The following is a 26,303-nucleotide window of genomic DNA, read 5'->3' as shown; positions in this document are numbered from 1 at the left end:
GGTGAAAACAGACATCCTAAAAGTGTAATACTGATGTCCAAGGTGACTCCAAACTTTCCTTGCTTAGGGTCTCATTTCTGTGTAGACGTATTTACCTTAAAAATATACGTGTTCAACTTGTATAGATGATCCACTCTTGGAGTTATTGTAGATTCATTGAGTAGCTGATCCATTTTCCATTAGTTTTAATCTTCATGATTTTGACAGGGAAGATAGCAACACTTTTGGCTCAATTTCACTATGGATTAATGTGTTCATTTTTATTTATGACTATTTTAATCTGACCAGTCTTACAAGTTTGTAAGCTTTTGTCAGTCCCTGAAACAGTCTTTCTGGCACCTATCCATTATTAAGCAAAACCTAATGCTAAGGTAACAAGAGAAGCTTTCCAAATATCAACATTTCTATGGCATTATGATTTGCTTGTGTGGTTAGTCTGAAGTCTGGTGGTATTCATGATCTTTAATGGTTAATTGGTATAACCTCAATCTTTATCTCAAAAATTTCCTTCTAAAGAATAAGAACAATTATGCCACACTGTATATAGATAAAATTTTAGAAATAGTTATAACTTTAGCTGTGCGATATGACCTTCTAAATACAAATTTTTGGGTTTTTGTTGGTTTATGTTTCAGCGAGTTCATTGATGTTTGTTTTTGTTGTTTGTTTTGGAAGATGCTTATTGCATCAGGCTACAATCAGTTAGCTCAGTGATTTGTTCTGGTCTTTTTACCTATAATACAAATTAAACTAAATCATACTTAATTGTGTATCACTTGGTATATTTTTTACGTTTGTTTTCTATAGAAATTACAAGGTTTAAAATTTGTTTTTCTCAAGCAAACAAACATTTTTGGTTGGCTTCACAGTCTAGTGCAAATTTTGTAAACTAATAACACTTTTGAGCAGCTGCTGCCATCTAGTAAAATAATTTGGCATAATGCACAAATGTGTGAAATGTAACTTACTGGAATTTTACAGCATCAAATGTTTGTTTCTTCTTAATAACAAACGCACAAAAGACGTGTTTGAGTTATGCAACCACGGTCTTCCTTCTTCAAATCCATTTTTAGATCTTCTAAATTCCATAATCTCTAACATCAAATTCACCTTGAATCATTCAAGTAATAAGAGAAACATAGATTTTCCTGACGGTACCTTAAGAATAGACCTTTTTTTGACGAACCAATTAGAAAATCTCTCTTTCTTAACTTCAACCAACAGGTTCCAAAAAAGGTGCAATTATTGTAGAATTAAACAGAATCGATCGCAACTGTAGTGAAAAAAACACACAATAAACTCTCCAATCTAAAGTCACTTCTTCTGAGCAGTGAATATCCACCTTTTTACATCGAAGAAAATTTTAATAACTTTGTTTATTTTTGGAATTTCACGCAAAGCTATATGAAAGCTATCTGCGTTAGCCATCCCTGACTTAGCAGTGTAAGACTAGAGAGAAGGCAGCTAGTCATCACAACGAACTGCCGACTCTTTGGCTAATCTTTAACCAACGAATAGTGGGATTGATCATACCATTATAACGCCCCCAAGGCTGAAGGGGCGAGCATGTTTGGTGTGACGAGGATTCGAACCCGCGACCCTCGGAGTGCCTTAAACACCTGGTTATGCCGAGCCATTCAAGGACTTTGACGCGCAAATTTCAACATCATACTTAGAACATGACAAAACACAGGTGAACAAGGAAGAAAAACTGATTTTCCAAAACAAATAGAAAAAAAGGCTATTTCCAAGAATATAAAAACTATAATCAGAATATCTGAATTGCTTGTTAAAGTTATAGAACGGCCATATCCAACCCTAAAAAGTCAACTTTCAAAATCTTAGTACACTGTCCTAAGTGCCTTACAAAATAGTGTTTGCAATGTAAAGATGAATGTCTTGTTTCCACACAAAGATAGGAGAACATGCTGACTCTCTTTATAAACAACAACGCGAAAGAAGCACAGATCCAGACATTTCATAACTAAGCGTGGACAAATAACACCTGACAAGTCCTCACAAAAGCCATCAAGCATAATGATGGATAATTCAAAGCTCTTGTCATCGAACAACTACAACCAGAGATGAATAGAGACAAAAGATGGCGCCTATGATTTTAATTATTTTTATCCTTTTTTGTTGTTGTTATTTTATTCTGTAACCTTGATAGAACTTTTATTTATTACAGGTAGCAAATGATTATTTCAAAAAACTTTACTGCTTAAAATGTCATCAGTTCATTATTTAAAAAAATATTTTTGATTTTGAAAATAAATAAAATAACCTTAAAATTAAGTATTTTTTAAATAATCGTTCTATCTCGATATTTTAAGTCAACTTTATCATATTTCGGTGTTACATAATAAATATGAGTTTTCTAGATAAAACAATTATTATTTTTTATATCTGGAACGTGGATGACAATTTTTGACTGACTTCGGTGATCAGAGCACGTATAGCCCGTTGTGTAGCTTAGTGCTTAATAACAAACAAAACATTTCAAGTGGTTTATAAAATTATCTTATTTTTGTAAGGAAATAAGGAATTTTAAAAATTACGTACTTTTTATATATTAACATTTCATCACAGTATTATAGAGATATATTGGATCAAATTTTTCCATTAAGATATTACTTGGTAGAGAAAACCTTAAAGTTGGCACATAGTATATGAAAATGCTCAGCTTGGCATTTTGTTATTTTTGTAATATATTTTGTTTGTCAATACCTGTATCCTACATTTAGTTTTGCTTTAATCACTTCACGTGAGATGTAACAATAAAGGGTAAAGTTCAAGTGATAACAACAAGTGAACATAAAGAGTTCATCAATACTCTAATACAATATGTACTAGAGAAGATAGGACACAAACGTAAGTAAACAGGCTATAAGCTCGAAATGAATGGACTTATTATGTTCAACTTATATGACTTACTGTAGATATTAATTCATTGTTTCTTACGTTTAATATTTAAATCAGACTGAATTCTTTTGAGATTCCTTCATTTGAGGTCTTGTGTGTAGGTAAAATAATTTTACACTGTACGACAAGTTGACTTGGTGAGAAACTAAAAAATAAAACAAGTACAAACTTAACTTTATTTTTTTATTATCCTCATTTCCCAATAACCATACAATACATTATTCTATAATTATTCAACAAGAATCAACACTTTATACGGAAGATGCGACATCTAGGTTTTTAAAGACAAACACTAACCATATGGATGAAGCCACTTTACTCTGGTATAAGACTACTACAACGGTTAAAGTTAAAATTCAAATATTTTTTGTTACTTCTAAATATTTGTTCCTTGTTTAATATCTAGATCTACAACTTATTCTACTAGGATGCTAACTAGAGATGGAAGGTTATACGCGACGACTGCTTTATTTGTATCATTAGTCAGGAGTTTATCATAAGTTGGCTCTGTAGTTATAACCATCAAATATTGCCGTGCATAGATGGATTTTTTTAAATAGTTACGAAACAACTGGAACATATACGCACATTTACAAATCTGTACTGACTGTAAACGACACGTACAGCACTTTTACTTGAGGTTATCGGAGACACAAAACCACATATATATATATATGAGTATCTATAACACATGTACCAGAAGTTTTTGTGACGTAACTATCTGGAGCTACATTTTCTGAGAATCAAGCTATTGCTACAGTAAACAGTAAAAGAAACATCTGAGGTATCTATGAAATTAACATATATATGATATAGTGTCAAAGATATCTTCACAACTTTAATGCAGTAAGTCACATCTCAAACGGAACATAACGTTAAATAAACGAAACAAAGTAGAAATTAATAATATAAAATCAATGCGTGTTATACTTTTGACTAAATCTTCTCCTAAACCATATCAAACGTGTTAAATCCAAATACATTATACAGCTTAGTACATGTTTGTTAGTTTTTCTTTTTCTGTTAGCTCTATTCTGTTAAGTATTCACATTAAATATACTCAGTTCTATTTCTATTCAACAAATTCAAGTAAAAAAAATATCATTATAGCATTTAAGTAGAATATTTAGATTGTCCCAGATATAACGATCTTAATGTTACCACCTGTATTCACTGTCAAACGTCTTTTATATGGTGTTTTTATTTCGAAAATGAACTCATTAGACGCCCTATTGTTTAGGAAGAGATGAACTCGTGCTTTTGTGACATAATATATAACATATTTAAATAGAATATTATTCAGATACAAAGCTAAAAATATGAAAGATTTAGAAGTACAGGTAGAACAATAAAACGTTTAGGATAATAAATGGAATGTACAGTTGGTTCAAGGGTTTTTAATTATTTCGTAAGACTCGTTTACTGAGTTTAGAAAATTACTAATGAAGTGAAGTATATATATTGAAGTTTTATCTTAACAGGATGAGTGCTTTCCATGATAGATACACACCTCATTTTAACAAACAGAAACTCTAATGACTCAAACGTGAATCTAACATAGTGATTTCACTGAATTACTCGTGATAACACTACTTTCTATACTTGTTTTAATACCAGAATGTTCCATCTGTAAAAACTAACAGATAACTGACTGCGTTTATGTTCTCATTTGCACAAGTTGAAAACGTTCAACTAAAAACAACAACAACAACAACAAAAAGATACAAGCGTGATAAGACGAGAAAAGTCAAATAAAACTTTAACCACGTACAAATCACAATCGAAGCAACTTTCAATATACGCTACTAATCATGAATATTTTACTCTAATAGGTGACGTCATTACCGATAATCTTTATCAAAAGACAAGATCCTGAATAAACATTTAATAATGACCCGTACTAAACTTTGGAAAATGATGGCACATTTACAGATATTGAAAATTAATTAATATGCTTTCTAGTGTGAGAAGTTCCAAAGATGTGCATTTTCTAATGAAAGTCTAAGCTTCTTTAAATAGTGTTAGAGTAGTCAATATAAGGGCTGTTTCTTCAACTATTGTCTACATTACTTATCAACAATCTGCAACAGGTACTTAAATAGTAGCTCACGTCAGTTTGTGGCGCATCTCGAACGTTTCTTCTAGTTTATCCAAAACTGAGCCGAAGTTTTTGGTTTTTAAAAGTTTCAACATTTTTACATAATTTTAATTAGTTTTTATGCAACTTTCTGATACTGTTCACCAGTACAACAATTTTAGAGAGTATATTTATAAAATATGCCTGCTTGTGTATATATATTGAAATTGCATTAACTAAATACTGCGGCAGTACGTGTAAAATACGAAATAATATTTTAAGTATTCTCGTTTCAGTGCATGCAAGTTTGGATTGTTATAACGCACTATTTCAGAACAAACAAAAACTATGCAGAATTATTGCTCTGTGGAAATATCTGGCTTCATGAGTACAATCTCACGATTTTATTGTATACACAAACATATTATTATCCACAGTCACCTTAGTAATAATCAGCTAGTAGTAGAAAGTAGTAGTAGGAAGAAATGGTAGTTTATATATTACTGATCACGGACATGCTTCTTTCTTGAATAACTGCTACAACAAGAAGCCAGATGACAGCAGATGCAGAAATGTTCCACGAGATGGCAGAGCTGCTGTTACATTCCCTGATGGGATTAACGTGAGGCGCTGTAAAAAAACCACAGAAAATTCTTGACATAATTTAACATTCCAACTTTGAAACTGTAAATAATTCTCTTTTCATTTAAGTCCTTTGTAAGATTTTAATCATATAGACATTTTTATATTGCTATTACAAGATGATTCATGAAAGGTAATTACATATTTCTGTTTTTAAAAGTTCATTTCTAACGTCTTCAAAGCCACACTATGTGCTTGTTAAGTGAGAAGCTACATAATAAGCTATCCATATTTTACCTTCAAGGTCTGTGTGTGGGGTTTCGAAACACTGTACTCTCAAGACGGTTAGTATGGGTATTAAAACATGAATAAAAATATAGTACAAAACAACGTTTCAACCTTCTTAGGTCATCTTTGTTAACCAGAAAATCATATTCTAAGTTTAACTGTACGTAAGTAAGCTAAAGTGTTAGGCCCAGGGTATAACGTTTTTCTTTTTTTTAAGTTACAAAAGGTCTCAGTACATTTTACAGTACTTGAGAATGACAATTTGTTTGTTTTTGAAGTAAAAAAGTACATAACAGATAATTAGTACTTTTCAGTGATGTCGAGAAACCCACTTGTTGAGAAATTTATATGCAAAAACGGCTCGTTTGGGTTGAGAAAATATTTTATATAGAAGGTCGAAACGTTGTTCGCTCTTCTATATAAAATATTTTCTCAACCCAAACGAGCCGTTTTTGCATATAAATTAGTACTTTTCTTACCGCGGGTATTAAAACTCGAATTTTAGAAAATATTAAATAGCATTTAAATAATAAGTACGCTTTTGTATTGTTCCAAAGCCAGAAATAATGACCAAAATAGAAAACAAATACTTTATTGTCCGAAAATTGTTTTTTTTTGTAATAATCCTTTAAGTTAGAGAGATCGGAGGATTGGACAGATTGAATAATTATAGAAACATACAACTCATTTTGTAATTGATTTGGTTGCTTTATTGGAATAAATAGAAACAAAGTAAATGATAAAAATTAAAATAAGTTTCCAAAATAAAGAGGAAGGGTTTTAAAAGCGAAGCTTACATATTCTTTCTGAACTGTAAAAGAAATATTTAGAAAAAAAACATAGTTATATAATGTTATGTAATTTCCTTTTAAACTATTTTGTTGTAAGAGAACACTAGCTATTTGTTTCTATTAAATTACTACACTATTAATCACATAAAGCAAAGACGTGCGATAAAATACTCACTATAGACGTTACATTTCTTCTCCCTTGACAACTACAGTATCGAATTCTATGTTTGAATGTGATATTTAAATAAACAAAACTGCAAACCATTACATGTATCGAACCGATTGATTTTTGAGTCTGGTAGATTTGTGTATTTTTAATTTATTTATTTTTAACTTGCTAAATTGTTTTATATTTTCTCGAGCCAAATATATGTTAGAAATTGGATTAGCATAGTGATAAAAAATACCAGCTTTACTTTAAAAAGATTATTAAGGGTCTTGACATTAAATATTTCAAACTATAGCTGAATCAAATAAGAATAAAAGTTAAACTTGATTGACCTATGTACGTATTATTAATGAATTGACGTATATTGGACCAACACCTGTGTTACCGTCTTCTTAACAGTAAAAAACGTATTCGTCAGAAACAAATGAATGATACATATATGTCAAGCTACAGAGTGCTTTTGACTTCATTATTAAAGAACGCACATTCCTCTTTGTTCTGGATTTATCACAATATTAAAATCAGTGCCTAAAGCTCTGTTTTCTTCCTTTAATTTTCTGCTATGCATTGGAAAATCCATATGTACTAGGAGTGCCCCAGGTCGAACATAACAGTCTGTACTGACACTACAAATTCTAGGCCACAACAACAACGACCATGGTTGCCACAGTTGAAAAATCGATTAGGACTATGATTTGCTCCTACATCAGCTTTTACTAGCGGTGCTACAGTAACTCGCCTTAGCAAGTCTCCCTGGCATGCTATAGGCAAGTTTGGGGATTTCACGTAAGATTCGTTTAACTGAACATGTCATTTTGCTCACATACAGAAGGTAAATCTAATTGGTTGATGCTCGTAGACGCGTATGCGACTTGTATGAAGTTATTGAAATCTATAAATACTACCTAAATATGTTACAGTGCCAGAGTTAAGTGTGTTTTACACGAACCAACCCATCGGGGGAGGTATTGAATTATAGTATTTTTATATCACATTGTAACAAACTCAGGTGATATTTGTAGATTTCAATAACTTCATAAGAGTCGCGTACTTTATGAAAAACTTATCTATTATTGTTTAACTTAAAGACATTACCTAAGTTTTTGGAATTGTTATTTTTGGTTTTTATAGAAAACATTGTGTACAATGTTTCATAAACAGTGTATTAATAATAGATAAATGACAAAATATTACAAAAGAAGAGGTCCAAGTTGTCTAGAATTTCCACTCAAAACTTTTTCCATTACAGAAAACGTTTTTCTTTAATTACAAATAAAATATAGACAAAAATGTTAAATATTCGTTCTTATCTGATATATAAAAACACCGTCTAGCAATTACTTTGATTCTTTAATTTCCTTTTGCATGGCCAGGTGGTTAAGGCACTCGACTCGTAATCCGAGGACTGCGGATTCGAATTCCCGTCGCACCAAACATGCTCGCCCTTTCAGCTGTAGGGGCGTTATAATGTGACGATCATCTCACTATTCATTGGTAAAAGAGTAGCCCAAGAGTTGGCTAGTCTTACACTGCTAAATTAGAAGCGGCTAGCGCAGATAGCTCTCGTGTAGCTTTGCGCGAAATTCAAAACAATTGTTTGTTTGTTTATTTTTTTAATTTCGCACAAAGCTACTCGAGGGCTATCTGTGCTAGCCGTCCCTAATTTAGCAGTGTAAGACTAGAGGAAAGGCAGCTAGTCTTCACCACCCACCGCCAACTCTTGGGCTACTCTTTTACCAACGAATGGTGGGATTGACCGTCACATTATAACGCCCCCACGGCTGAAAGGGCGAGCATGTTTGGCGCGAAGGGGATGCGAACCCGCGCCCCTCAGATTACGAGTCGCACGCCTCAACACGCTTGGCCATGCCGAGCCTTCAAAACAACCCAAACCAATCATTTCCTTTTTGTCATAAGACTAATGACAAATCAGTACTTTTGACAACTGTAACATGGATGAGATAGGTTTATTCAACAAAATGTAAAATATTAAGAGCTTTGTTGCATAATTAATATAATTTAAATTACTTTACCTGAGTAATACACAGTAAATACAATACTGAAATTTTGTTAAATATAAAAACAGAGTATGTTGAGAAATATCGGGAAATTACACTTTAAAATTTATGCTAAAATCGTGAAAATATAAGCTGTTTTCGTATGTAATACGTACTATGGCGCATTTATGCGAGAAAAACGGTTATAGATTTGCACTTTCACTGTTGCGCAGCAATTAATATGAACATAATTAATAAATCAAGTTCAAAGAAACCATATCACTTTCGACAAGCATCATTGGGTATCTATGAATTTGACTGACCAAATTTTCTTCATCCTAAGTGGTTTTTATCTACCATGTATCTAAGTGAATAGATATATAAATAAGATTTTACTCATCCACTTATTTCGTATACAAAGGGAAAAAGTTTGTGTTACCCACGATTCGCAAATTTGAAAGTATTTGTTTGTTTTTGGAAATTTCGCACAAAGCTACTCAAGGGCTATCTGTGCTAGCCGTCCCTAATTTAGCAGTGTAAGACTAGAGGGAAGGCAGCTAGTCATAACCACCCACCGCCAACTCTTGGGCTACTCTTTTACCAACGAATAGTGGGATTGACCGAAACATTATATCGCCCCCACGGCTAAAAGGGCGAGCATGTTTGGCGCGACGGGGATGGTTTGAAAGTAACATGAGATGTTAGTTTAGTAAACTAAACTAAACACCTAATTTTAGGTGTTCATGATTAGTACATCGTTGTTTATAATTTATTTTACAATTGATGAAAACATGAAATAAGATCGATGAATAGAACAAAACACAATCATTTGAATAAAACATCAGTTAGCTATAAGTTCAACAGTTATACTTAGCACATATTTTATTAGACAAATATGTCATTTAAATCGTGTTTTTAAAGTCTGTGTTTTTCAAAGAATCAAAAGACTAATTGTCTGTAGGAAAGTGAATATTGATATAATTGTGTTAACAAATCTGTTATAACACATTATTTTACTTTCAGGAAGTTGTGAGCTTAGGTGTTCGTTTCAGAACTGTCCCGACGAAAAGAAACTAATATTAAATTATTCTGGAAATTAGTTTTGAATAAAGGCAACAATGATTGAAATATATTTGAACATAAAAAGAGACTTTCACAATGAGGAGTACATTTAAGGGTTTAGTATTATAACTTTATGTCGGCAGTGCCTGAAGCTAAAGTTAAAACAATCTGCACAAAAGAGGTGATTCAGCAAGTATGGCAAATATATGAACCACTTATTTACCAAAGTGGTTTTGTTTGTTGTTCATACAATTATATCAATGTTTATTTTATGATTCACTGTTCGAGACAATATAGATTAGCTAAGATGTAAGAGCAGGTAAGCAACATGACTTTGTTTACCAGTTCAGTAATTTACAGCCGTACATGCAGCAACCTGAACTAAAATGTGTTTGTTTGTTGTTTCAGAATGCTTGTTCTTGGACCAATCATATATCGAGAGATAAATCAACAACCTCCAGTATTTATCGAGTTGAGATGACTATTTCTGAATGTATAGTAACTACGGTTGCACCAAATCAGTCTAATAACTGGGATACAGAACACTAGATAGAGGAATGGCTAAAGCACACAATAAGCACAATACAAATACGCAAGTTAAAACATCAACAATGGCAGAGAAATTTTACTTTAAAAATGATGACACTCACTTTCACGAAGTAAAAAAATAACTGCTAAGATACCAAACCAGAAAGTGACCAACCCACCACATTGTTCATCTTTCTTCTTCTTGTTTCAGTTGTGATAACTCTACAACTACTTTATAACTAACTTCATTTTAAACCTAAGTACACTGTATATGTTTCTGAGCAGTGCACGACGCCATCGTCTAGTTGTGATAACTAGCAGCAATTAAAAAACATCAACTTACTAATAGTATAAATGATGTTATAATTACTCCTTGAAGTTTTTTTTTGTTACAGTTATCTTGTGCTCCTTTCTAAACGGCCCGTCATGGCCAGGTGGTTAAGACGCTCAACATGCCACTTGACGGTCGTAAGTTCGAATCCCTGTTGCACCTAATATGTTCGACCTTTCATCCGTGAGTGCATTATAATATGATGGTCAACACCACTATTCATTAGTAAAAGCATATTGGCGGTGGGTATTGATCACTAGCTGCCTTCTCTCTAGTCTTATACTGCTAAATTAGGAACGGCTAGCGCAGATAGCCCTAGCCCTCGTGTAGCTTTGCGCGAAATTCAAACAAACAATCCTTTCAAAAGCTTTAATGGAGGATGAAACTGTAAAAATCATCAAATAACATATGAGCATTAGATGACTGTAACAAGTAAACTATTCAAAACTTTATAAAGTGTACAGTTGGTATCTTCTGGGAACCAAACGTAAGAAAGTTAACGTACACAGTATTTAATTTTACTACACACCTTCAAATATTAACTTCCAGTCAGGGAAAAATCTCACACAACAAGTTATAAAAACGTTTTGAAAATGTAAAATCATGTAGAGATGGCAGATCAGAAACTTGCAAACAAGAATATGGGAATAATACAGCTAAATATATACGTAGATCGTTCCTTCGTGACTTTAATATTACTGGAGTTGAAAATTATATACTTCTGTTTGTTTGTACGCAGTTGTTTATTATGATATCATAATCATGTAAAGATAGGCACCACTGTATTGTAACTAAGAGTACATGGTAAGGATGATCTCTGTATAGCTGTATCATCCGTATAATCTTGTTTCCATCTATTTTGGCACTGACAACCGTACATTATTTAAAATTTGCAATTATTTTCATTACGTGTTTCTTATAACTTAACGGAAGTGGTTTTTAGAATCAACATGTGTATTACTTTCTGTAGCATCAACTTTGTATTTGTTCTAAATTTATATTAGACAAAATGGTAATTTTGATTTGAATTATATCTTTTCTGCTACCCATTTATAATATTTATTCATTTATAACGAACTATCGGAAAGTAATTCAAGATAAAAACCCTTATTAACATAATATAATGTTTAGGGACAGCAAGGGAACGGCTGGTCCATTTTGGCTGTCCGATTTTCTAAACTATACTAAAACTATTAAATAAACAAATTTTAAAACAATCTTAAAGTCAGCCCTTATGATTTATACAGTTATCAAACTTTTTTAAATTACTTAAATATTACTGCATCCACATCATTTGAAGACAATCCATTTCAGAGGTCAACCATCCTGTTAAGAAAATAAAACTGTTAAACTGAAGATGGCTCCTACCATGCCAAAATATATATCTGTGTCTTCTAGTCCTACTGTTCTTGTGGTTAAATATAAAAAAGATGAGGTATTAACATTATTAATTCCTTTCACAATCTTAAACACCTCAATCAGATCCACCATAGCTCTTCTCTTTTCAAGAGAAAACAATAAGAGAAATTTTAGCCTATCCTCATATGACAACACCTCCATCCCATGAACTATTACAATAACCTTTCTCTGAACTCTTTTCAGCAATTCAATGCACTTTCTAAAGTAAGGAGCCCTAGACTAAACATAATACTTCAAATATAGCCTATCTAGTGATCTCTACAATGAAACTGTAACATCTTTAGACTTGTATTAAATATTTCTGTAGATTCAGCCTAAAATACTATTTGCCCTTCCACTAGCATCAATAACAATACATTGCTTGGATGGCTTAATATAGACTGATTAACCATTACACCAAGGTCTCTTTCTTTTATAACACTGTTAATGTTATTTCCATCCGAATTATACTTATAAACAACATGCATTATCTTGCATTTATCATAATTAAAACCACTCTGTTATTTATTTGGCCAACTCAGTAAATGATATAAATTCCTTTGTAAAGCAATAGCATCCTCTTAACAGCTAGCAACACCCACGGCTTTAATATCATCAGCAAATTTAAGTAATTAATCGACCATTTCTTTATCTAAGTTATTAATGTAAATTAAAAAGAGCAACAGTCCTAAAACTGACTCCTGAGATGCTTCACTTGTAACATTATTCCAGTTTGACTGAACTCCATTTACAACAACTCCATGCTTTCTTCAATCCCACCACTATTCTATCCAATTATCTATAGAGATAAAATTGTTTTATGCGACAACTTTGTCATATGCTTTCTGAAAATCCAAATGCACCATCTATATAAGCAGTAACTTTTTCAAAGAATGTCAAAAAATTTGTAAAGCAAGATTTTCCCTTAGTGAAAACATGTCGGGCATCTAATGAAATTTTAAACTTTGTTAAATGACTTTGCAAAGCATCTTTTATCAGGCTTACCAGAACATGTTCCACAGCTGATGTAACACACAGGCTTCTAATTATTTGGACAATATTTATTACTGCTTTAAATAGGGGAGTGACATTAGTTAACTTGCAATCCTTTGACTCCTACCAACTACTTTAGAATTTAGTATCAAGTGGCTCATATATTTAATTTTTAACCTCCTTCGAAACCCTAGGAGAGATATTATTTGGCCAAGAAGCCTTATCATTCTTGAAAGTCAAATACTTGAAAATATATTTTTAAAATTTTCTCACATTTAATCAATCAGTGTCTATACATAGCTTAGCTGCCCAACTTACAACAGATATCCGTTGTTGCATCCCTTCAAAATTTCCTTTCTGAAATTTATAACCAAACTATCATTATTCTTGAATCCACATGCGGCAAAACATCAAACCTAATAGAACAATCTTTATTTGCACCCAGATGTTCCCCAGTTCCACTCTCTTAACAATTTTTATACTAGAAGTTAACAAAATAGCTCTAAAATAGCATTGCTTCTATGAGATTCTTTGACCAATTGGTGAAGAAAACTACCTTGAAAAGTTTTCAAAAACCTTTCTCTCTCTCATGGTTTTTTATTCCAGTTTTCCCACTCTATATGCATGAAATTAAAATTAACCATAATTTTGACTTTATTTACAGCTAAACTCTTAATTTCTCTATAACGTTTCTCACTAATTTCGTCAATATCATCTGGTGATCTGTAAAAGTTACCACTAAAAGTGTTTTTCCTTCATGTCCGCTAATAGAAGCTCAAACTGATTTAGTTGCCTTGCTATTATCTTTAATATCCTGAACTTTAACAGGATGTAACTCATATTTCACACATAAGGCCACTCGTCTTCTCTTTAGTACTCTCCCTATCAAATAACCTATAACCCTATATTTCAAAGAAATTTCTTCAATCAAAGCCATCTATGTTTAACCATGTTTCATTTTCCCATTACACCAAAATCCTCCATTAATCACCATTAAGCCCATCTTTAGAACTATTTCTACACTTATCTCCTATCTTCATTTTAAAGCAATTAAGTTTATCTTTAATTTTATTGAAGTGATAAATAACTAGTATTTACTTCTTAATACTAATAAACTAATGGATTCAAAGTCAAGTAAACAAGTTAATCCTCAAAACACGAATAGATAATTAACTAGTCTATACATTTGTTTAATGAAACAATGTATTTAACCTGTTTTACGATTTACCAGTAAAGTTGAATTATAGTAAAGCCTATAGTACCATCACACATCCTAAGCTTAATCTAACGCTATAATACAAGTCCTAATTTTAAAACTAGACATCTACCACTTTTATTTACCAATTTTACCAAATCTAATTATTCTTTTATAATTGAACTCAAATTACTCTAAATGCTAATATTCAAAAATCTATAACAGTATAAAAGCTTAACTTTCCAACTTTTTTCTCTCTTTCGTAGCGCCCTTTTGTTAACTCAATTATCATACACTATTTTCAGAGCTGGGTTAACTGCACCACTCTTGTTATATGCGAGTTTGAGATATAATTATTCACTAAATCACTACTAATTAGTTTTCAGGAGTAGATGTTTATTCTGTCGTTTTAGTAGATGAACCGAAAAACAGCCCCTGTTTATTATGATCTTTTGAAATATTTTCAAAAAACGTAAATATGGTAATAAAATAAATTGTTTTAATTCATGAGCGAGGCACTAATGGTTTAGCATAAAACAAACATTTATAAAAAAAATCATTTAGTGCAATGATTCATTATTAAACTTGATAATAAATTAAACGTCATAAAAACATGCTCTTCAAAAAAATTTTTTAAACCAAAAAAAAAAAGAGTTGCTTTTTAGAATGAAAAACAATTTTCGGTCCCTACACTAAAAATTCATCTTTTTTCTCTGCGAAGTTTTTACCAGAAGCTACTTTTATTAGAAATCTCTGCTTTTCCTGATACATAAACATAAATTGTAAAGTAGTTTTCAAAAATCACCGATTAATTTGTTTTTTTTTTCTTAGCAATATTTCTATGAAGACGTACTTCAGAATGAAAGAGCTCTTTAACAAATCTAGTAAATTCAACTAATTCCAGTTAGGATAATTCCTATTGAATAGTACCTTCATAATTCTATGTCCACACGCGTACCTTTAAAAGCCTAAGCAATAACAAATAAAAATCTTTTAATGAAATATCACTTTAGAATAACACTTAAGTAATTGGTATTTTCTTGTAACTCCTAAGTCTTTGTTTAGTTTAATTGAAATTTATTTTCACTAAAATGGTATGATACAAATATGAAACACGATACGTTTTATTCATATCAAAATACTGGCAATGTGCTTGTTTTGTTGAAAACATTAGAGACAGAAACAGTAGGTGATTTTAAAATTCCCTTTCAATATAAGATAATATATTCTATTAGAATATATATTGGAATGAACAATGATTCCTAGTAATAATAAGTATAACTGAACTCAGTAAGGCTTTTAGTACACCAAAAGCATCTAGTAAGTCTATTACTTAAATGTAGGGTATTCTTCGTGAAATACAAAACTTGATTTGCAAGCAACGTTTAGGAGCACAATAATTTTCTAGTAGCTAATGCTGTTAGACTCTCCTGTTAAGAATGTTCTTGCTAGGCAAATATCGACTACAGTATATCTTTAAAAGTCGGATAAATCTTTGCTCTTACCCATAGACTTCAGAGTAACAATAATGTAAGTATTGTGTTGTTTTATATATGTAAAAACGGCTCGTTTGGGTTGAGAAAATATTTTATGTGGAGGAGCAAACAACGTTTCGACCTTCTTTGGTCATCGTCAGGTTCACCGAAGAAGGTCGCGTTGTTCGCTCCTCTACGTAAAATATTTTCTCAACCCAAACGAGCCGTTTTTACATATATAATTTCTACAAGTGGGTTTTCTCGACATCACTGATTGTGTTGTTTTCATACGGCTCAGACAATCACCTAAACGGAATACATAAGTCTGCTTCTCATATGTAAGTGGTCTGCAAATGTGTGTTTGCTAAAGGTACTGATAAACTGGACTGTCAGTGCATTTGATGCTTAATCTTAGTATAAAATACCAAATCATTTAAATACAGTAGTAACTATAGAGTTACGTACAGAGTTAAAATACATTAATACACAAGAAAAAACGAATGCTGCTACTTTATGAAATTTATGCCACTTGTATACAACTAAATATTTCAAGATTGTCATTTTCCATCACTGAGAGAAATATTATTAAGGTTACCTCAAAACAATGTTCTGAAAACTTATAGAGTAACTTTACGTAAGTGTAAGCTAAGTTTGTGGTTGTTAGTTTTTATCTTAAAGTCTTTTCAAAACAGTTCGTGCTCTTGTTAAAAGAACCACGCTGTGTTACTGTATTTGTAGCCATCGACAACCGAGGCTTAAATTTTTATAACTATATTGGATTCATGTTTTTCGCTCGAATTTAATATCCTAGAATGTATAATCCATGAGTCTACTTCTTCATTAGCTTATGACTGGTAGTTGGATGACATCAGTGATATAGATTCTCACAACATAACATTCCATGTTTCATTTAATAAAATTGTGTGTGTGTGTTTTCTTATAACAAAGCCACACCGGGCTAACTGCTGACTCCACCGAAGGGAATCGAACCCCTTATTTTAGCGTTGTAACTCCGTAGACGTACCGCTGTACTATCGGGGGACTAACAAACTTGTGAAACGTTTTAGTGTATTATGATATCTAACAAACTTATTTTAATTTTCGAAGTTAAGAAATAGTGGACAACTGAAACATTCCAGGGAAACAAACTGACACAGATGGCTATAATTTGTCCCATTCCATTGTCTTAGCGGTAAGTCAGTGAGACGTCTAACGCTCAAAATCGGTTTTCGAAACACGCTATGGACAGAACACAGATGGTTCACTGTGTGGCTGTGTGCTTCACAACAAACAAACTAACTCGTCCGAGTACTATTGCTTCGTAGTTAGGTGGTACATTGCCTATGAAGGGGTCGAAACGACCAGAGCTTTGTTAATTGTATTCTGTTTAGCTGACACACAATTTGTAGACAAACTAAACTAACTAATCCAATAATAAGGTTCAATTAAAAAAAAGTTATCTAGTTATTTCTACATTGTACAAAGCAGACTGCCATGGGATGGATAATGGTGTAGGTAATATATGAAGCTGCTTAGCAACCAACCACGATGTATATGACATAAAAAATGGAAAAGAGTTTTTTAAGGTAATTATAGTTGGTTGTTAATATATTAGCGCCACTAGTTTCACAAATTACACATTGGCTGAAAACTGAATTGAAATATATTAAGGTGATCAATAATTTAAATTACCATAAGACTAAACGAAAGCACACTGAATATTGCTGTACACCATTCTGTATTATTACAGTTTACAGCCTTAGATGAAGACGAAATATGCATTGCCACACCCTAAAACACTAAAGTCTATCGTCATCTCGCTTTCTTATATCATGTGTAAAAAAATATGTTATTTGTTTATGTGTTAACACCATAAAAGAAAGTAAGATATAAAAAATGATTTCGTTTAATTATTCTGTTAGTGTAGAACTAACAGAAGAATAATTTATTTTTCGCTACTATCTGTCTACTGTCTATGGTAAATAAAAATGTGATTATGGGGATGACGTAACGAAAACTTCCCTATCTTATCCTTGAAACACAATTATCAAATGAAACCAAAACTGTGTTCCTAGAAACAACAACATTACTTGAAAAAATCTTCAATGAAATAACGAACTTTCAAACTATCACAATCAGCTAATTTGTAATTACTTTATCTTAATAAACATTAAATCTATCACGGACTTAGTGCTTCGAACTATTGAACATTCCATATTTAGCGAAAATATAAAATATAACAGTATCACGTTTATCCTTAAGAGTTTTAATATGCGGGATCAACGACGATAGCTAATGCAAGAAGAGTTTAGCCATTTATTCCAGTGAAATATGCATGTATTAAACGTTGTCGCAGGTGCGCTATTCCATGCAAACATTGTAGCAGTGTAGCAGCAAGGCCTTAATCCCTATAAAGGAACACAGAAGAATTTTGCGGGTGGTCGCTTATCCATGGTAGTTAATCTTGCCTGCTTACAATACCCGCATACGTAAGCCTAATGAATTAAATATCACGCTGCAGTGCTCAAATAAGCGAGACTTAACATCGGATATTCGACCAAGTAGTCTTACTAGTTCTGGTCGATAAAAGCATTAACTTAAGCCTATTCCATGAAAAAAAAAAATTCAAGATGCCCAGAATACTGCTTGAGTTATGAAAATGTCAGATGCAACTTTATAGTGCGAATCATTCAACAAAGTTTGAAACTTTTAACTTTAAAGAAAGATCGATAACAGTAAAAAATAAAAGAAACATATAAAGATATGATTTTTTGTTAAATAAACCATTGATATATAATATTTTACGAAGTGTGTCGAAAAATTCTACTTTTATAATATTCAGTTTGTTATCATAACTTACTAAAGTCCTGAATTTATTGTTTTATCGTCTAATAAATGAAATATAGCGACTCTCTTCTAATTTTCTATCGTTTTTAAGTAATTGAGATTTAATAAAGAGCGCTATTAGCTGTGTGTGGAGGAATCGAACCCTTGATTTTAGCGTTATAAATCCATGGAGTTACCGCTGTCCCACCAGAGTACCGTTATGAGCTATAGTTATGCACCAGAATGAGCACTTCAATTGTTTAGTGAAAGAAATAACCAATACAAAATAAAGTAAGTTTTTATATGTTCTACGATCTCTATTTGAGGTATTTTCATGTAAATTATTCCGTTTAAAAGGAGCGTCAAACTGAAAAAGTAAAACATATTACTGCTTACAGTTTTGACGTTCGGAAAACATAGTTTCATCAAAGTCTTGATTGAAAGAATAAAAATCCTATACCCCGATCACTTTCCAAATGTGGATCTTTTTTTATTATGGGTAAACTGGCAAATAGTTTAACCATTGTTTTTGTTTAGAACTAACACTGAAGTACTGAAAAATTTGCCCCCCACGTGTGTAATTTCTAGCTGCCGACCAGAAGGTGGATGATACCCAGTTAGCAGCGTCATACCATCCACAATCCATTGTCACTCTTATAATGTTCTAACAGCTTAAGTTTATGGGAATAGTTTGTGATATTGCATGGATTCAAACTTGGCCTGCCAGCTCGAAATTAATAACTTTACCTCAAAATCAAGTAGCGTTCTCAATAAATAACCCCACTTTCTGAAAGTAGTATAATTGTATAAGATTCTTGTTTTTTTTTAATGTTTATCCAAAATACACAAAAATAATATATCTTCTTTTGTTTAGAAATTCTTTCAACATCATTCCCAGAATATGGGATTTTATCTCAGTTCCTTCTTTATTTTTCTCTTTCACTTCTTTTCCAAATAATTAGTTTACATGATTTTAGATTTTTCCGTGCCTTTAAGTGCTTATATTTGTTTTATTTTTAAAATATCTGAAGTGTTTACTTACAAGTTGCTTTCACAAGTTGAGGTAGGTATTGCTGCCAGAAGGCGCAGTATTCGGCTCGAGGACCCCGACCAGTCTTGTTCGAGTTAAGATCTAAGGTTAAGTATTCTCGAGCGTAGGGGGTGTACACAGGCCAATATATCTTCTCCCATTTTTCACCAGGGCCCTGACTTGGTTTCCTAAAAAATAATGAATAAACAATCAAAAACAATCCTCTATAACATGAAAATCGTGTAACGTGTTTAAGCCTAAAAGCGACGACGTAACAGATTACGATATTAATCACACTGTTTCGCAAGTTTTTAATTTAAAATATGTGACTTTTAATATGGCAGGAAGCTACTGTCTATACTGGGTAACACCATAATTATACGTTATTTGACGAAAATCTAACTCCGCGATCGCTTGCAAATGAGGTACCTAGCGAATGGGTTTGGTTTGTTTTGAATTTCGCGCAAAGCTACACGAGGGCTATTTGCGTTAGTCGTCCCTAATTTAACAGTGTAAGAATAGAGGGAGGGCAGCTAGTCATCACCAACCAGCGTTAGCTTTTGGGCTTTTCTTTTACGACTGAATAGTGGGAATGGTCGTAACATAATAACGCCCCCACGACCGAACGAGTGAACATGTTTAGTATGACTGGGATTCGAACCCGCAACCAGAGGATTACGAGTCGAGTGCCTTAACCGCCTGGCCATGCTGGGCTAGTATTTTGAGATCGTTTCCTTACTTAGTGACGTATTAAAATAGATATATATGGTAAATATATTTTTAATCAAGAGAACGATGACCAGAATAGTATGTTTTGTGTTGAAACGTAGATATCAGTGTCTCCGAATAGCTTAGTGGTAAGACTGGGCGTTTATCATGATAAAATTCGGGGTTTGATCATTTGTGATTGGCACAATGCAGATTGTACGGTCAGTAAAGCAGATAGCAAAGTTTTTGAGGAGGAATAAATAGTTCAAATGATGATCTAAAAATTAAATCTGGCATGAATACCTTCATTAGACCAATAAAAAACGTTAGTCACCTGATAATTCAAGATGGTTGTGGATTTTCGACACGGATATTGATATATTTGTTCGATTTCAATGATGTTAGTGTTCAATTATCTGCTTTTAACCACATTGAAAACAATTCTACTGTATATGAACTGTCTTAATATTACTTTTGCTTTCTTATATTCGCATGTGATGACAATGTTTCAATTATTCGGATGGTGAACAGGCAGGGAGAGGCTTAAGTGACTTTGGATGAACGATCGGACTGGGTGTAGAACAAAATCATGAATCTAGTTGTATCTCATACGTTATAGGGCATAAGGTATAAGGTGGTACAAAGACTTAAACCGTCGACCTGTTAGAATAAAAGGAAAATATCTGTGCCTACCAAATCTAAATGACATATAAACTAAAGTAAATGTTGCTTTTGTTACAAGGACAGAAAATAATATCTCAAATCAACAATAACTTCCTAAAAAATGAATAAGACTGCTATAACAATATTGAAACAAATATTTCTCTTTTTCAAACTATCAATATCTACCAATTATGCTAGGCCCAACCGTATTAGTTGAAGTGATGACACAGAGAAAACATTAAAAACAGAGTAAAGTATTGCGGAAGCTATAGACTTATGTTTAAGAAAACTGAGCTGGAAAGGTCCAGAGAAATCTCTACAGTTAAAACAAACATTGAGGTGAACTATAGGAAGATAAAGATTGCTCAACAAAATCACAAAATTATGTTTTAAGAGAAATAATGACCGTCAAACTAAGGAATATATCAAATCAGTGTGTTAGGACTCTCAGTGTAAGACTAGAGGGGAGGCAGCCAGTCATCACCACCCATTGCCAACTCCAGCTACTCTTTGTTTTTTTCTTGTTTTTGAATTTCGCGCAAGGGCTATCTGCGCTAGCCGTCCCTAATTTAGCAGTGTAAGACTAGAGAGAAGAAAGATAGTCATCACCACCCACCGCCAGCTCTTGGGCTACTCTTTTACTAACGAACAGTGGAATTGACCGTCACATTATAACGCCCCCAGGGCGAGCATGTTTGGTGCGACCTGGATCCAAACCCGCGACCCGAATCGAACTCCTTAACACGCTTGGCCATGCCAGGCCCCAGCTACTCTTACCAATGAATAGTGGCATTGACCGTAACATTATAACGCCCCCACGACTGAAAGGGCGAGCATGTTTGGAAATATTACATTAAATAGTAATATTACATTCAAAGTACAAATGACAATAAGTAATCTGACAAAGTACAACATACCGTTTCCTACAAACACATCTTATCATAAACAAATTCTGTTTTACAAAAATCATTGGAAGATATATCACAGATTTTTAATCAACCATTTCTTCATTCTTTCTGAACAAAATAGTTCATTTACCAAAGGCCAAAATTTTGAATTAATATATTAACGGACATATAATTACAACGACAGAAAGGTTCTGTTATCCAAGAACTAATTACCAAATATTATATTTTTAGCAAAAAGATTTTTCTTGTTTATGAGCATCACAAATTACATTTAAATGCAACAGCATTTGATACATATTGAAAAATAAACGCTGTATTCTATGTAGATTTAATATGCGCGAGATGTCGAGTCTTCAGACTATGACTGGTTTTTACAAAAAATAATTTTCGTTTCGCTTTCTTTGGATTAACGTAAAGAAAAGCACAGTGAACCGCTGAACGCTGGCTTCGTTTCCATGTTTTTATACGAAAAGACTAACCTTATTAGAATAAGATGTATATATTTAAATTGAAAAATATCACTGGTAAACCCTTTCCTACAAAGGTTATCAAGGCTGCCACTTTCAGAAAAAAATAAAAACTCGATAGTTAACATTTTTGATACCTGAGAGAACAATGACTTTCTTATTCGTTTTATCCTGACATGATTTGGGGAACGATGATCAGAAATAAAATAAATACAATGCCTTATTCTGTTCTAGTTAAACAACAAAAATGTGTGTGTGTGTTTTCTTATTACATAGCCACATCAGCTATCTCCCCACCGAGGGGAATCGAACCCCTGATTGTAGCATTGTAAATCCGTAGATACACCGCTGTACTAGCGGTGGCAGAGAAATGTGGATGCATCCAATAACGGTACTGCTAATAATTTGTACTAAATACTCGATATTAAATAGGATAAGTGTATACAGGTACGTTTTAGAAACTGTTGTCTTAAGCACAAAACTCCACAATGGGCTATCTGTGATATGCAAACAACGGGTATCGAAACCCAGATTCTAGTGTTGTTGTAAGTCCGCAGACATACCGTTTTAGAGGCGCAAAAGATGATACTGCAAACAATCTAGATTTGGTTGCTAAATGTTTTAGGAGACATGATAGAAGCTTAATTTGGAAAACAAATGTAAATATCACCAAACTTATTTACGATGCTAATAAAACTTAAATAAAATCTAGACTTATTTTATATTACTGCTGGTAAAAAAGGGGCGAAATTTGATACATTACCCATCACGTTTTTCTGAATCGTATACAGTCTTGTAGTAAGTCTTAATATTACCCACTACTAAACTTGGTCTATTTACAAAAGAAAACAGAGAAAACATATTTTACATTATCTTTTATTAGGTAGTAAAAGGTTGACTTTGTAAGTGGAAAAAAATTCAAAATCATCAGTAACAACATCTTAAAAAAAACTTAAACATAGAAATATGGATAAATTGGGGTGAAATTACGTAAATTTTCAGATACTCAGTTTGCTCAGGAATAAGAAAGAGATAAGAGATTTTGTTAGTGATCCTGCTCACAGTGATGCGATTCAGAAACGTTTGAATGGGTCTTTAGATTACAAATTGTTGTTGAATCGTTGTTGAATAATTTTTCTAGCTTGTTTCTGTAAAAAAAAATATTGTTACCCATAGGGATAGGTATCAAATATAACCCGATCACAAATTCTAATCGTTCTGGATCCACCAATGGCAAAACGGCGCTGATTTAAAGGAATCGAAAGTTTTATATTTTACTTAAATGTTTATAGCATTAAACAAAACTAAAAAACAACAACAATGAATATATGCATAATATGAAACAAAGTTCATTTAGTCAGTAATCATTCTATAATTTCAACTAAATGATAATTTAACATTTGATATCTATTATCAAACCTTTTATATCTATTATATTGTGTAACTTTAATTTTATAGAATCAAAATTTATATTTTTAAGACTTTAGGTGTCTTTAAACATTTTCTACTAATCGTTCCAAACCAGCATCATACTATAATAGAACTTTTGCTTATATGATACTGGAAAAACGTTTTCATTATATGATGTAAAACCCTCAAATTCGCAAAATTTGTAACCTGTATGCATTTTGATTTGCAATAAAGGTCCGATTTTCCCGTTTCGTCTCTGCTTCCCGCCACGGAGAACTTTATTTTTCTCCATTCTCAGAGTGCAGATATGACGTAAATGAATACGTCACACGCAGATCTAGTACACTGGCGCTATCTATACAAATATAATAGCACTGTCTATTTTATGTCCATGCAAATATCTCGCAGGGTATGAATCTTCACCAAAATTGGTATGGAGGTCCATTACGTCCCTGGAAAAATAAACACAAATTTTTAACTTTGCATTTTGAAGTTTTTATGAGTGTTTTTGCGAGGTTTTATTACCACTGTTTCGTCCTTATTGATGGTTCTTCACCAAATTTGGCATGAAGGTTTGTTAGGTCCATGAGGAGATACATGCAAATTTACGGTTTCACATTTTTGTTTTGCTGATCTTATGCGCGTTTTGGGTTTTTTTTAAATTATATATAAAGGAAACAACTTTTTATGCCCTAAGATAGCCTTTCATTAATCATGAATTTACATAACTTCAGTACAGGGTACGGGTATCGAAGCTAGTTTCAATAATGTAACATCTGTCTAATTATCGCCGATTTTTCAATGTACTACTCTTTTTATGTGTTTGTTGGACTTTGTAATAAAAAAGCTACCCTTTTCGGTCATTAAATCTACCTTCGTATTGGAATGCACATTCATCTCTTATCTTTGTTCCTAGGTTTTATACTGGAACTGAATATAATTACTTGTGTGTAAACCGTATTAACTTGTTTTAAAGTTTTGAATTTGTCCGGTTTTATTTAAGGATTTTGTTTAAAATGGTTAGAAAATGTATCTAATATTTATACCTATACTCAAGTCTTCCTCTATAGAAAATTAAAACAAGATAGTTTGAACTGCGTACCTAGGACTAACCATAGAACTTGGTAGATAGTTTGAACTGCTACGTACTTACGACTCACCACAAAACTCTATACAAATCGTGTTTGTACTGTTTCGTTTGTTTGTTGTTGTTTTTTGCTCCTTTACGAATTATGACTCAAAAGCTATTTTTTTTCGCCTTTATTTTGTTTGTACTTAAAACGTTTCACTTTCAATTAATCTTTCATGACAACCTTTAGTTCAATTTCTATTTTTCCTGAATTCTGCCTGCAGGAGAAATCGTTCTGTTGTCTCGCCATTATTATAGTTTACCAGTGGTCATAAAGCCCGTAACTATAATTTTATAATATCTAACCATTAATTAAACAAAAAATTTCTACTAGTGAATAACTTAACGTTTCATAGATCATGACGAACTTCAAACCAAATTTGTTTGTTGAATATTCGCGCAAAGCTATTCGAGGGCTGTCTGCGCTATCTGTTCCTAATTTTGAAATTATAGATTAGTTAGAAGGCAGTTAGTCAACATCATCCATCACGAACGTTTAAGTTATAGCACCAATGAATTGTGGGATTGGTCACCACAGGTGAAAGGGCGAGCATATTTGGAGACGGGTTTCGTTCTCGTGACAAGTAGATGGCGAGGCTAGCGATCTAATCATCAGTCTATGGCAGGACGAAACTTCAGTTTATCCATGAGTTCAATAGTTCATCACAGTAAAATCCTTAAATTAAACAGTGTTGCTATGGCATGTCAACCAGTGGATAAATTTGCACGTGCCTCAAGTGACGTGAACGAATTAATTAAAAGGTAGATCAATATTGATATCTAGAATACAGTTTACATCTCCTTAGGAGTAATAGCAACACTATACTAATGATATCAATCCTTCAGGCCGACTATACACTATACCGAACATCCTGCTCATTTAGTTAGAACTAATTTAAAGAACAGTGGAAATCGTTCGTAGGCTGAATAAATACTGAAACAAACACAGTGGTTCAAATCTTAAAAGAAATACCAATCATAAGTATTTTAATATAACAAGATAAAACATAAAAGTATTTCAAGTGTTTACAAGAGGGAAGTTTTTGCTTTATTTAATTTGTTAGTGCAAATACATAAAATGAGCTCTGTCCATCGAGTGGAATCGAACCCTGAATTTTAGCACTGTAAGTTCGTAAATTTACTACTACCTAGGGGGAAAATAAAGAAAATACAATCAGCGGTGAGCAATTCGTATCGTATTTCTGTCTCTTTCGTTCTCTTTGGCCTGGCATGGCCAAGCGCGTAAGGCGTGCGACTCGTTATCCGAGGGTCGCGGGTTCGCGCCCGCGTCGCGCTAAACATGCTCGCCCTCCCAGCCGTGGGGGTGTATAATGTTACGGTCAATCCCACTATT

General features: G+C 32.8%; 1 protein-coding gene across 6 annotated transcripts in view; it reads right to left on the bottom strand.

Annotated features, from left to right (window-relative positions):
* Nucleotides 1-3,090: 3,090 nt before the first annotated feature.
* Nucleotides 3,091-26,303, bottom strand: part of LOC143237483 (acetylcholinesterase-like) — a 92,146-nt gene continuing 68,933 nt past the window's right edge. For all 6 annotated transcript variants that reach the window (XM_076476779.1, XM_076476782.1, XM_076476781.1 and 3 more), the window contains 2 exons: nucleotides 19,677-19,852; nucleotides 3,091-5,629 (listed from right to left, as the gene is read on the bottom strand). In XM_076476779.1, coding sequence (XP_076332894.1) covers nucleotides 5,493-5,629; nucleotides 19,677-19,852 — 313 coding nt within the window. In that variant the 3' untranslated portion in view covers nucleotides 3,091-5,492. The remainder of the gene's footprint in view (nucleotides 5,630-19,676; nucleotides 19,853-26,303) is intronic.

The sequence above is a fragment of the Tachypleus tridentatus genome, chromosome 13 (genome assembly GCF_004210375.1).
Source record: "Tachypleus tridentatus isolate NWPU-2018 chromosome 13, ASM421037v1, whole genome shotgun sequence".
NCBI lineage: Eukaryota > Metazoa > Arthropoda > Merostomata > Xiphosura > Limulidae > Tachypleus > Tachypleus tridentatus.
Note: the sequence above shows the minus strand (reverse complement) of the source record. Positions and strands in the feature narration are given on the sequence as shown.